The sequence below is a fragment of the Tenebrio molitor genome, chromosome 1 (genome assembly GCF_963966145.1).
Source record: "Tenebrio molitor chromosome 1, icTenMoli1.1, whole genome shotgun sequence".
NCBI lineage: Eukaryota > Metazoa > Arthropoda > Insecta > Coleoptera > Tenebrionidae > Tenebrio > Tenebrio molitor.
This window is the reverse complement of record NC_091046.1, coordinates 24,443,216-24,457,433: the sequence shown is the minus strand read 5'-3', so window position 1 is coordinate 24,457,433 and position 14,218 is coordinate 24,443,216. Positions and strand designations below refer to the sequence as shown.

The following is a 14,218-nucleotide window of genomic DNA, read 5'->3' as shown; positions in this document are numbered from 1 at the left end:
TTTTATTTATGCAGGCAATAGAAGAAGTTTATTTAGATCATCTCAACAGCGTGAAGTCACCAAATCCACAACTGACTTTCATTGTAAAAACACATGAAAAGACTTACTATTTAATGGCGCCTTCTCCTGAAGCCATGAGAATTTGGGTGGATGTTATTTTTACAGGTGCTGAAGGTTACCAAGCATTTGAACATGGAACTTGAAGCGCGAGAGCAAATTTAACAAAAATCATTGTTTTACTCATATTAATTGAAAAATAATCGCAGGCTACAGTATTAATTTAAGTAGACTGCAAGTGTTCACCATTTTTAATAAATAAATAACATACGAATGATACAAAAAATTAAGAGAAATGTAGGTTTACTTGCAAACTTAGGTAACAGTTTTATAGATAAAATATATTTTTTTAAAGAGTTATTGTATCCACAAAGTTATAACGCATTTTACGAATTTGTTAATTTTTATTTTGTCAATTATATTTTCGAATATTTGATGTAAGTATAAAAATTGAAATAGTGTGCCTTTGTAATGAGACTGTTTTATACGTTTATAAATTTTTGCACAAATTTATATATATTTCTGTAGGTATGTTTTAAAAGAGTATGTGATGTTTAGCAAATAAAAATAATAAAAGTATGTATATACATTTTTTTTATTTCAGTTTGTACATTCTTACAGCTCCGAAAATAAATACATAATTGCCCTCATAAGTACATCAAGTCAACAAAAATTTAAAAATCGTCCCAAACGTTTCAACACTTGAATCATTATACAGGTATTAAACTTTTGATTTCTCCATAATTAAACTTACACATATAAAAACAAAACCTGCAACCTAACTTAACTATATATTTAAATCAAAATTTTCAGTTTATGTAGCACTTGCAATGGGGGATGTTTGAGTTTGCTTATATTTTTTTATAATTACATACTTATCTTGTACAACTAAAATCCAAAAACTGACTAATAAAAATATGTAAGTACATTATGGTATAACATGATCAATGTAAGTACGGTCGGTGGACAAATAAAACTGGGACACTTAAAATTTAATCTATGTAAATCAGACCATTGAATTGTCAATATATTTGTCAGTGTCTATATAATATGTCATACCAAAGTTAACCTATTTGTGAGAAAGCCGTAATTAAACCATGCAAATTTGTAAATTTTGACTTATGTGATTGTCATTTTTGTCCCAGTTTTATTTGTCCATCGACTGTACATTATGGTATAACATGCTCATTAACATTTTGCATGGTTATACATTTAACCTTACACGATAATTATTGAACTTTTATACTATACCTGCACAAAAAAATCACTAAAATAACTGCAAAAATTAATGATATTGTATCTTTTTAGTTATGATTACTTTAAAACTAAACAATTTAAAATGCGTACAGTTGCAGAAACGGAATTGCGAGAAGCATTTTTCTGTTACTTCAACAAAATCTTTGTAAACCACCTTTGAGTGTAATTAAATCATCACTTTGATCTGTTCCTTAACCCTTATTACGGCACAAATTACATTTTATGAATGTAAATAAGTCCAAAACATAAACTGAGTAAAAAATTAGGTGATTAACATAAAGGTTGTCTTAAGAGTTTACAATTTCGCAACTGTATACATGTACTAACCATTTTTTTTTTTTTTCAATGAAAACTGAAATAACATTATTTATCATCTACATTAAAATTAAATTTAAATGTGTTATCAGAATTTATAAAATGGAATTGTTGGGAAGCATCCCTATTTGAGTTAATTTCAATTTTAGAAATGTCATCCAATAATTTATCATTAGTATTCTCAACATTAAAGTTGAATTTAAAGTTGCTATCTGAACTGGTTGAAAACAGTGATTTTTTCATAAATTTTGAATGTTTGTTTGGTGATACAGGTTTAATTTTAATATTCAAACCTAAAATAAAAATATAAACAGCATATAGATTAGAAAAATAATAGATATATACCTTTTGGCATTTTCTTGATTTCTTCCATCATTTTAGTCCTATAATCACCAAAAGTTAACCTCATTAACTGTCGCTTTTTTATAAATGGAGTTGAATTATTCATTAACATATTTAAAATTCTTGTATTTTCCTGAACTAAAATAATACATTGTCATAACATGTTTACTTATGTAAGATCAAATACATACTACCTTGTTTCTGATTCAATTTTGATGAATTCAAAGCTCTTTGTAATTGTTGTATGCACCAACAAAGTTCTGTTTCAAACTGTTCCTGTACTTCTGGATTATTAATTGAATTAGAATGTAATGAGTTTGTGCTTGCACTGCAACTTAAGTCGCTTTTGCCTTTAGATTTATATAATTTTGTTTTTGGTGGCATGTTTAACGCTTTATATATTAACTGAATTAATGCACAATATCCACTTCCCGTGGGAAAACACGCTGTTTTAACTCCTTATCGAATATTCGAAGCAAACACACAAGTTTAAAAAATTTACTAATTAGGTTAGGAACTTATCATTCTGTCATTTGTCAATTTGGAAAAGCAAAGTTACTAAATATCTAGTAACTTTGGGAAAACTAAAGTCCCTAGATATATATATCTAGGGACTTTAGGGTTAGGGAAAAAAGCTCAATAGCGCACCAAGCGATTAGAGTATTTACACAGTATAGAGCTAAAGAATCAGTAGTTTCACTCGGCGGCGGCACTTTTATCTTTTTGTCACAAATTGCACTGCGCAACTCACCCACGAGTTGCCAGTGGCGTAGTTAATTCCAAACCATACGGGTAGATGTGAAAGTTAAAACCAGGCCGGAAATGAAAATGACATTAGAGGATGCAAATATTATTTAATATTTTTCGAAGGGAATCAGTGGGAATAAGGGAATACATAATTTAAACAATTTTTATATACAGGTGCGTCTTAAAAAACGCCGTAAGCCATATCTCCGTTATTTATGGCTCAATTTAAATAAAACAAAAACTGGAATAAATCACTTTAAAAACTTTATAAGCATAATATAGACCATTTTTTTCCAAAAAGTCATTCAAGGTCAGATGATAGTTAACATTATTAATTCAAATAGCTTGGTATATTTTTTTATTCCTATTTTGAAAGAGATTATTTTTCTGAATACAACGATATGCCGCATATCAGAATGCGCTTAATAGTAACGGAGAAAATAAATAAAATCGCAAATAGCAGCGGTCTTCCCATTGCGCAGTCACCTGCGAGTTCGTCAGCTGATTCGAGATCTGCGACCATTTGAACCCGCGAGTGAAACTACTGATTCTTTAGCTCTATACTGTGGTATTTATATCTCGATTTATACAGTGTGGAATAAAATGATCACGACCTGCTGTATGTAACTATGTAACCCACAGACAATTAAACAATTAATTAATTCTGTTGATGGTCTGTGATGTAAGCGGCCTGTTCAAAAGTGTAATTTGAGTGATCCCCGCAAAGCGCTATATTATTCATCTTAAGTTTTTGTCACCGAGATATTTTCTCGTTCAAATGATATTCGAATTTAAAATCAAAAATACAAAAATACGATTGTATTCAGTATTGGTTTAGAAAGAAAATATGAACTTACTGTACTCAATCTTAACTCCAGAATCATGTCTAAACATATTTTTCCGCATTTTAATTCTTTAGAAGCGCCCGTACTGTGGCGCCCTCATCGCCGAAAATCGGCTCTTTCTCGGAAACATTTTCGCAATGCTTTTTTAAGGTAACGAACAGGCCGATAGTTCAAAAGTGTAATTTGAGTGATTCCCGCAGAACGCTAGTGTACGGGCGCTTTTTGGGGATATTATTTGTTAGCGCCAAGACGTACCGCATTACGTGTCCAAGTGGTGATTCTGCATAGTAGTGCAGGTCTTGCACATTCTCAAGTGCGGACCGCACCCCAGCAGAAGCAGATTGACCACGCGCCTCGATCAGTGCGGACGCATTATTATTTAAGCTTTTAAGATTAAAAGCTAACATCAGAAGTGGGATTGTGACATATGGTGCCCAATTTAAATTTTTTTCTTTATTTTATTCTTTCCCTGGTGTTAAAACAAAAAAAGTCTCTGTGCCGTGCCCGTGCAAATGGAGAATGAAAACAACTCGAACAGTGTTGATCCTACCTTTGCGGTTGCCACTGGAACGGGGAACACCACGGAAGATAAAACCGCCCGATCCTCCTTGACCATTTTACTTCGTGGTTTGTTGGACCACGTGGATTCTGGACCCACAAATGTGTCTTCTGGATGAGGTTTGAGTGACGGCAATTTTTTTTGGTTAAAGTTTCCGGTTGTGAGGCCGAGACAGGTGAGTGGTTCTCCTGTTGCAGCCCTTTAGATCGTCGCTCGTGGGCCAGCGCAAAAAGAGACCTCTGCGAAAATTTTGCAGGCAGTGCTAATTTTGGCAAGTTACTGCATGATGCAATCTCCTATAATTCTGAGAAATGCCCAACGTATGGGTTTTGTGGCCGCATGAAATTACAAAAATTGAATGTTTTGCGTGTTCCATTTATTCAAGGACACCCTTGTGAGTTTAATCTGTTGCGGTATTAAAGACGATGCTTTGCAGGCACGTCCGTGCCCGATTAGCGCATTTGTCGCGCTCCCAGTCAAAATTTACTTTTAATCGCCGAGATGGCTGAGCTAGTAACGTTGTTGCTACTTTTCAAAAAGCAGATTCATTAAAATGCTTTGGATGTGGCCGATTGGGTCCCCAAAAATCTGTCTGCACCTACACATGACAATGCTCCCGTGCTTAGCTCGTCTTCAACTAATGTTTCGTTAACCTAAAAGTTGTCAGGGGAAGGTGAAATAATTGGCTCGGTATAAGTGTAAAGAATTGACTCTATTCGCAACTTTACACTGTGAGGCTTAATAATTATTGAATGCCTTGTTGGCATGTTGTTTCACTCCTCTAGCAAATTCAGCAATCCTTCGTATAGGGGAATCGAATACGGGATGATGTCATCCGGTGCCCGTAATTTGTGCAATATCGGCTCCTTGACGCCTGGCGAGAGTGCCAGACCACCGATCACGGGGATATCGCCTTACAAACCTGTGAATTTTGTACACAAATATGTCAATCATCAAAACGGCGGTGGTTTTTAGAATATATGCAGTTATATCAGTTTATAACACGCACTTGGTGTGTGTGGCTGTCTCCCTTCAACACATGTGGGGCAGATTCGTAGTTCGTTGCCTCTGCCGCGTTCGCTATTGAGATGTCATTCTGTGCGTCTCACTCTGAACTATACGATTTGAGGAACATGGAACTATTGACGTGCGTCGGTCTCGGCGCAGGCGTAAGATGTCATGATGTCAACCAAACGTCAAAAATTGTCATGAAACAAGGAAAATGTAATTCGATTTAACCAAAGCTTCGGAAATCACTGCAAAAGTGTTGCAGTAAGCCAAACTATTACACAGATGATGTTAACTAACTTGCGTAATGTGCTATCGTGCAGCAACGAGAGGAAATTTAGCTGAACGTATTCTCCAAACAAATTTTTTTTCCATGAATCCAAATAAAGTAGTGTCACCACTGTCATCTGAATTGAAGGGTTGGGAAAACCCACATTTGTTGGGAAGTCCGATGGCATTAATTCAAAACAAATTCAGATTTTGCGTCTTTTTCAATTTCAAGAAAGAATGGTTTTTGTTTTTAATAATTGAAATCCATTTGTCAGTGGTTCCGACCATAATTTATTTCGTACTGATCGTATCTAGGTATAAGGTACGTTGTACTGATAATGATAAAATAGAAATTATTCGATTGTTATTGGAATCGAAACGAAATTCAAAATAAGTGCACAACTACGCATGCGATCATTTATACTTGAAAGATCGAATGATACTTGATCATTTGGATTATTCAAAGCGATTCTTTCGATTCATTCGATCATCAGAATATATCGATTATGCCCAACACAAAAAAATACTATAATTTCTTGACAATAGCGGTAACATAAACAACTCATTATGCCTTGGTGTCAAGTGTCAAAAACGGACGAACGGCATGTCGTGTTCTTGATTCCGGCGTGACGTCACTGCATATATTTCTAAAATGAACCATATTTCCCCCGACTGTTCTTTTCGTAATGTCATGATTAGCCGTGTTAGCGGTTGCTAGCGTGCCGTTGATGCCTGGGTGAGTGTGCTTTCTGGCGGATATCAACTTTGACTGTTGATGCTTGGGCCACTGTGCTGTCTGGCGGATATCAACTTTGGCAGGAATTTAGCTGTGCCGTTGATGCCTGGGTGAGTGTGCTTTCTGGCGGATATCAACTTTGACTGTTGATGCTTGGGCCACTGTGCTGTCTGGCGGATATCAACTTTGGCAGGAATTTAGCTGTGCCGTTGATGCCTGGGTGAGTGTGCTTTCTGGCGGATATCAACTTTGACTGTTGATGCTTGGGCCACTGTGCTGTCTGGCGGATATCAACTTTGGCAGGAATTCAGCTGTGCCGTTGATGCCTGGGTGAGTGTGCTTTCTGGCGGATATCAACTTTGACTGTTGATGCTTGGGCCACTGTGCTGTCTGGCGGATATCAACTTTGGCAGGAATTTAGCTGTGCTGTTGATGCTTGGGTCAGTGTGCTTTCTGGCGGATATCAACTTTGACTGTTGATGCTTGGGCCACTGTGCCTTCTGGCGGATATCAACTTTGGCATGAGTTTGGCTGTGGTAGTTGATGTTTGGGTCTCTTTGCCGCCTGGGAAGTTCCGCACCTCGAACGTGTACATAATCATGGATATTTTGACGCATGTTGTGTTTGTCAGATGCCGAAAGACCCCGATACATCAGTACCAGGACCATCTCATGGAAGTCAGGATGAAACCGAGCCCTGACTTGCGACACGTATACAGTTTCAGTTTATTCTAATAAAGTTCCTGAATTTAGTATTTATTCAATTACAAACGTCAATAGGTACATCTTCAAATTGACTCCGAAATATAAACTGGTTACTATTTTTGGGCCGAGAGCGTCCCAATGTCAGGCTGGCCGTGTTAGCGCCAAGACGTACCGCATTACGTGTCCAAGTGGTGATTCTGCATAGTAGTGCAGGTCTTGCACATTCTCAAGTGCGGACCGCACCCCAGCAGAAGCAGATTGACCACGCGCCTCGATCAGTGCGGACGCATTATTATTTAAGCTTTTAAGATTAAAAGCTAACATTATTCATCTTAAGTTTTTGTCACCGAGAGTTTTTCTTCTTCAAATGACATTCGGATTTACAATCAAAAATACACATGTATTCAGTATTGTTTTAGAAAGAAAATATGAACTTACTGTACTCAATCTTAACTCTAAAATCATATCTAAACCTATTTTTCCACATTTTTATTCTTTAGAAGCGCCCGTACTGTGACGCCCTCATCGGCGAAAATTTTGCTCTTTCTCGGAAACATTTTCGCAATGCTTTTTTGATGAAATGAACAGGCCGGTTATTATACAGCAGGTCGTGACCTACCTTTTCCACAGAATAAGTAACAATTGTTAGTTATTCTGTGTTTTTACTGTTCCTAAGAGGGCGCCACTATACATTTGTGTACAGTCATGGATTTATTAGTACTGGATACGGCGTACAGCCATCATAGTTGCACAAGACGTACCATCTATTTCTGTCGCTCTCAACGCATTATCTGGGTATTAGCACTATCCTTTAGCGAGTCCCCCGACTCTGATTGGTTTAAATTCTCAATCTATCAATTATTTATTACTCTCCTGTCATTCGTGTCATCTTTTTTCTAATCTGTTTCTCTGAAGTTTGCATAGTTCGAGAGTATTTGAACCGTCAACTCTATCAAGTATTATTGTTTTAGAACTTGAACATATTAAGAATGACTAATTCGTCTAAAGCCAGGTATTTTTCACTCTAATGTGAAACACTGACAATGCTGTTGGTAAAGATTTCACAAAAGGAAATCCAGGTTTGGACTACAAAGGTGAAGAGAGTTGTCTGCCTTCAACAACTACCTATATTTTTGTGAATCACTTAACTTTAATTTGTGCGTAAATTCAAACTCACAAGTATCGATGAAACTTACAAAAAAACACCAAAATAAATATCAGTCGTAATAGATTCTTATATTTATTCATTATTAAATAATACAACTTTGTTAAGTTTACTTCTTATCTTGTTTTTGTTTAGAGCTTTCGCAGTTTTCTTACATTCGTAGTGTATTTCCCTTTGCTCGTCAACATGTTGGATCATATTTACATGTCGTTTTGCTTTTCGAGGGCTACTAAAATGCTCTACTGTTACATCTGCATTATATCTCGAATCTACTGATTGAATAGCCGTAGTTTTATTTTCTAACAATTTTTAAAAATAGGTAAGTAAGTTATGAAAGAGAAATTAAATATTTAAGTTTTATACGCTCTACCTTTGTTGCCACTACAATGTTATTCTGCGAAATTGAGATTAAAGGGGGCATTAGGTGTGGTAGGAAAATTCAGGTATTGTGAAGATACTTATACAAACCCTTTTTAAAATTTTGCATGGTTTTTACATTCATCCTATTCAGAATTCCGAAAATGTTTTGAACAAATAACCGCATTGTTTGCAACTTTGATTGTCTCTTCCACACTTATATCCATTTGTTTCTTAAGAAGGTTTCTTTTGGAAAACTGAAATCATTTTTTCACCAGGTCTTCAGTATTTGTAAAGAATCATCTATTTTAGGTACATACCAGTGAAAAGATAAGTCTTGTCTTGAAGAACTATAAGGAGTAGAACAAATTTTGCAGGTTTTCATTATTGCAATTATTCTATTTTACGAATTCAGGAAGTTTTATGACAGTTCAGACCACAGGTTCAGACTTTTGAATTAATTGCAAACTTCAAAATTGACATTTGCGAAACATCAAAACGACATACGTATTGTAATAACAGAGAGAAACATATTTTAATACAGGTTAGAATGAAATGGGGGAAGGTACCGAAGTCTGTGATATGTTTTTTCAAAGTCGACATACGTTTATAGGGTATTGCCGTATCCAGTACTAATAAATCCATGTGTACAGTTGATTTAAAAAAAAACGGGAAATGAAATTTGACCTAATGTGAATTGGAAATTTAATTTGTCAATTTATGTCAATTTGTATCTGTTTGACAGTAGTATTTCTGACACATAAACGCAGTTTTTTGACCTAAATTCTAAAAAGCCGTTTCAAACTATAAAAATTTAATAAAATATGACAGAACTTTTTCTGACAGTTCCCGTTTTTTTTTGAAGCCAACCGTATTTGGCTGCTTAACCGCGTACAAATCTCATTTTAAAAAGAATCGTAATTTGTATGTTACATACACTACTTCAAAAAGTAGATTATTGATAGAAAAAAAACATTAATACGATTTTTCATTAATTTAATTTAGATAATTTTCGTTTTTTGGTAGAGGGCGCTACTATACTTTTGCTTTTGAAGGAACAGACAGTTCAAGGAACTCGACCAGCTGTATTAGAGGCTTCGACTCTTATTAATCTAGGAAGCCGTGGTTCGTCCGCCCCTTCGATCATATATACAGTATATACTACATGGATGCTTTATTACCTTGTCTACCTCGTGTTCCAAAAAAAGCGACACAATGTGTACCGGAATGTTGCATTCTACGCAGGCGCATGTATTCAGTGATTATCTTTATTTTTACACACGTAACAAAACTTCATTTTTCAGTTTTCACAAAAACTAGAGAAAAAACGAGAGAAAAACAAAAGAAAAACAAGAGAAAAACAAGAACTGATAATGTCAATCACAATCACAGATTCACAGATTTACAGATGTCAATTGTCAAAGCGTTGACCATTGATCATGCGCAGACCGAACTTGTGCAAGTAGTGTAGCTATTTCTCTTAGACTTATGCGTTTGTGTCTATTTATCTCTTTTCAAATTTTTGGAACATCAAATGTGTCTCACCAACTCGTTGCATTACGCATCCACGTAGTATATATGATCGAAGGTCCGCCCTATACTTGGGCCAACCAACAGATATAGTAATAAAACCGCCCCCTAGTGCCCGCGTATTTTAAATAGCAGCTTCCAATTGGCTTATTCAAAACGTGGGCAGATTTTCGAAAGCCTGATGTACAATCCACAAAAATTACTTGACGGCATCCGGCATCTCATTCGTTTTAACCTCGCTTCGGGAGTTTGACCACTGTTTATTTTTGTTTGTTTTTCTTGGCATTTTTCGATTTGTATTACAAAATAGTTTTTTTTCAAGACTTATAAGAATGACAAATGGCAAAGAGCCTGCTTCATTGTGAAACAGGCTTCGGCGTATATCGTTCTACGCAACTAGGCCACATCCCCCTTTTTTTATTACTATATCTGTTGGTTGGCCCAAGTATAGATGCGCTTTTTCGACACCTCATGCGCTGCGATCGAATTAGTTTCCCCCACCAAGTACTTCGCAACCTGCGAATAGTTGACTCAAGTTGCAAAAATCCACTTGTCATTTGCAACAGCATTTTTTCAATGTTTTTGAACCAAATAAAGGCACAAAGGGACCAGAAAATCATAGTTTGGATTGAATATTTTCCATATAAGTACCTACAGTTTTAAAGTAATTTCAAATGATTAATGCCATAAAAGTGCTGTTGCAAAGGCAAAATGGTTGTTTGCAACTTCAGTCAACTTTATTTAAAATGGTTTTTACAATAGGTAAGATATTTTCCTTGGAATGGCATATTTTAGAAGCGGGATTTACAATCCAAGTACCTACTGGTTGCCAGGGCAGATCACAAAACGGAAACCGTAGCTTGATATTTGGGAAATGGATGCGCAGTGAAATTGTGGGAAGTAGTGGGGAGAGACCCTCTGCAAACGAAACCGTGGGAAGATTTTCGGTATTTCTTGCAAGCTGGATTTCTCATTCTATCTGGGCATCTCAAGTATAATCTGGTGTACCTACCTATATAAAAGTTTACTAAGAGTAGGACAAACGCGTATATTTGACAACAATTTTTGATCCAAATTTATGTCAAATGTATGTCATTAGGTCAGTAGCGTCACAAGAGTTTCTTTTAACGGATCAGAATAAATAAAGAAATGAAAAATACTGGAAAACCAAACCAAACAATATTTTATTGAACAAAAAAAAAACATTCATTTAAATATCCCTCATGGCATGACTCTTGCTGGACCATTTAATTTTTTGGCGGATTCTGATTTTCCTTTTTAATTTCGCAGTATAAATTTTTAAACAATAAACCATCAATTTTAGTGCAAACTTTGATTTTATGTTACAACAACGTCGAAATTTGATTGCCTGAAAATCAGGATCGGCAAAAACTCCATCCTTTAGAATTTTCAATATATTTCCGCTGTAGCTATTTTTCTTTAAATATTTTTTTAAATTGGAAAATGCTTTTTCTAGTTACTAAAACTGCAGTCTGAAATGTCTTGTCCGTCACATAAAACCTGCTTTGTATTCCATTAGAGCTATAGTTGACTCAAGTTGCAAAAAACCACTTTGCATTTGCAACAGCACTTTTATGGCATTCGTCATTTGAAATTACTTTAAAATTGTACTTATATGAAAAATATCCAATCCAAACTATGCTTTTATGGTCCCTTTGTGCCTTTATTTGGTTCAAAAATATGAAAAAAATGCTGTTGCAAATGACAAGTGGTTTTTTGCAACTTGAGTTAACTTTACAAATTTAGAATAAGGTCTAATAGTAATTCGTTTAGTTTTTGATCCTAAAGCCAACATACAATCCTGACAAATTTTTTGTTTCCTCATTGTTTTTATCACATATCCAGCACAATTATACAAAGCATTTTTTTCTCTTAAAGAAAGTTCATTTTGATGTTTATTCCAATCGGACGGTAATATCAAGTTTCTTTCTGTTTCCTTATCATTATAATTTTTTTTATCTTGATTCATTCTAATATAATTTAAAAAAACCTGTCAATGGTGCTCCTTCATCATTGTTGTTATTTGACGAACGGCAATGAATGTCACAATGACGTATATTTTAATAAAATAAATAAATAGGCTGTGAAAAAAGTGATCCACCAATCAAATTGGATCACGCTGTTTGCCCTACTCTTAGTAAACTTTTATATAGTACCTAGTAACTTTTCAGTTGCTAGGTTATTGATAGGGAATTTTAGATAACACTAAATCCAGTCGCAGTTGACAACTCTCGGAGGCGCCATTTTGACAGAAACGTCACGCTCACAGAAGACAGAACGGAGAACGACTTGCGCAAACGTTTTTCGACGTACACTGTGCGCATATCAATAAAATTGAGTTTTGGTACAAAATTTTAGAATTCAAAAAGAAAATGCCACGTCGTCTTCTCAAAGTTGGGACCAAACGGTTAATATTGATTTGTTTCCAGACATTTATTGAAGCCAACGGGAAAACAACTCACAAAGACGAACATCACCAATAAAGTTAACTCTATTTGTGCTTTTTTGTTGTACATTTTGGCTAGTAAGTGTTGTAGTTTGATACCTTCTGCCTTTTCATCCCCTGTAAATCTTTTTTTTTTAACTTTCTGTCTGATTAGTTTTTATCTGAAAATATTTGTATTAATCAATGCTAATTGAAAGTTCTGAATACCTTTAGTAGGTAATCCCCAGGCATTTTTCGCGTTTGTCTTACTACCAAATGACTATTTCCTTCGTTCTTCATTAATATCGAGAATTGCATGAGGTGATTTCGAAGTTTTTACGTTAAATAATCTGTACCTGGATATAACCCCACTTTTGAACAGACGTGATCACCAAATCAGACAGACGTTTTTAGTTTCCCCTACTTCTGATTTCCCTTATTAATATTGATAATTTAATTCATGTATAAAAAATCCCATAAGCCGCGATGCATTTGTCACTTTGACATCGGATAAAGTTAGCCCTAACTTTGCATCTGGATAAAATGTGCTTAAACTTCCATGGCAAACTTTTTCGAACCTGATTATTGTTTGTTGTTATGATAACGAACCAACATTCTTAAACATTGACACAGCTTGTAATAAATTGACGTACAAAATGGCGAATTCAATTTTTCATAATTACCTACCTATCATTATTCATTAAATTATCTCATCGAATTACGCTCGAGGTTTTTTTCGTCCAGGATAAAATTTCATTTTTTAAACTCTAATTTGGTTTCTTTTTGGTAAATTGACTCCACAAACCACCAGATAAAAAAACTCGTCCTTCGGACTCGTTTTTTTATCGGGTGGTTTGTGTCGTCAATTTACCAAGCAACCAAATTATCGTAAAAAAATTCAATTTTATCCGGACAAAAAAAGACCTCTCGTGTAATTACAGTCGATAAATACATTAAAATCATTGCTTTACTACCATGCTCAAGTTTTGACAATTCTGACATTTTCACATCATGTTCACACCACACAAATATTTAGTGTAAAACTTATGCAGCACACAGCTAAACAGCGCCTACTATGTTCTTCGTTGTGGTCACAATCAAAGTGAATAGATATTACGTTTTGCGATCTGTACTTTCTAACAGCAATATACAATCAGTTTCGGGAAATGTTTCCAGAAATTTTGGTTACTTTAAGTGTATTTCAACAACATTGCATGCGAGTGGTTGAACGGTAGAAAAATATGTACAGGGAATGTAATGAAACAAAAGACAGCTGGTGGACGCTCTACTTTAAATAAGGAAGTTGTCAAGGATATCAGAACTCGCATGCAAAGAAGCCCTCGCACATCCATAAGAAAGCTCTCCCTTCAAGGTTTGCTCCTTGTCCTTCCTATTCCATCAATTTCGATACTTATCCATAATACTCCAGATTTTTCATATTGTTCCAGTTCAAGCTTTTACAGATTTATCATATGGATCTTGCTCCACAGTGCATAAAAAAAAGATTAAGATGCCACCTTTACAGAATGTTCTACCTCTTATTCTTATTCTGCAACTGGTTTAATGGGGTAATCAGCAATAATGGTATACTAAACAATACCTTTTTTTCTGATGAAGGCTGGTTACCCCCTGACAGTTATGTGAACAAACAGAATTACAGAATTTGCTCAGGTCAAAATCCTCATGCCATCAGAAATGCACCTTTGCACCTGGTCGGCATTCAGCTTGCAGTTTTAAGGCAACTGGTGTGTGGATTAGTCTTTTTTTACTCCGCAAGAACCCATATGGCTCGTCCTAAAATGCCATATTTATGACAGAGTGATTAGTGACTGGCCAACTAGGTCACCAGAGCTTACCCCACTAGATTTTTCTTTATTGAG

At 35.3% G+C, this 14,218-nt stretch overlaps 2 protein-coding genes and 1 long non-coding RNA gene across 6 annotated transcripts in view; 1 reads left to right on the top strand and 2 right to left on the bottom strand.

The window, feature by feature from the left end:
- The window catches only part of LOC138122949 (pleckstrin homology-like domain family B member 1), a 66,717-nt gene extending 65,081 nt beyond the window's left edge, over positions 1-1,636 (top strand). For all 4 annotated transcript variants that reach the window (XM_069037400.1, XM_069037409.1, XM_069037393.1 and 1 more), the window contains one exon: positions 15-1,636. In XM_069037400.1, the coding sequence (XP_068893501.1) occupies positions 15-203 (189 nt within the window). In that variant the 3' untranslated portion in view covers positions 204-1,636. The remainder of the gene's footprint in view (positions 1-14) is intronic.
- Positions 635-2,530, bottom strand: LOC138123369 (UPF0488 protein CG14286). The gene is made up of 3 exons (XM_069038052.1): positions 2,166-2,530; positions 1,975-2,109; positions 635-1,922 (listed from the first exon to the last, which is right to left on the bottom strand). The coding sequence occupies exons 1-3, from the start codon at positions 2,353-2,355 to the stop codon at positions 1,678-1,680; spliced, it is 570 nt and encodes a 189-aa protein (XP_068894153.1). The 5' UTR covers positions 2,356-2,530; the 3' UTR covers positions 635-1,677.
- An 11,080-nt stretch (positions 2,531-13,610) lies between these two features.
- Positions 13,611-14,156, bottom strand: LOC138123515 (uncharacterized). Its single transcript, XR_011156824.1, has 2 exons — positions 13,939-14,156; positions 13,611-13,887 (listed from the first exon to the last, which is right to left on the bottom strand). It is a non-coding gene; the product is annotated as an uncharacterized lncRNA (long non-coding RNA).
- Positions 14,157-14,218: the final 62 nt, after the last annotated feature.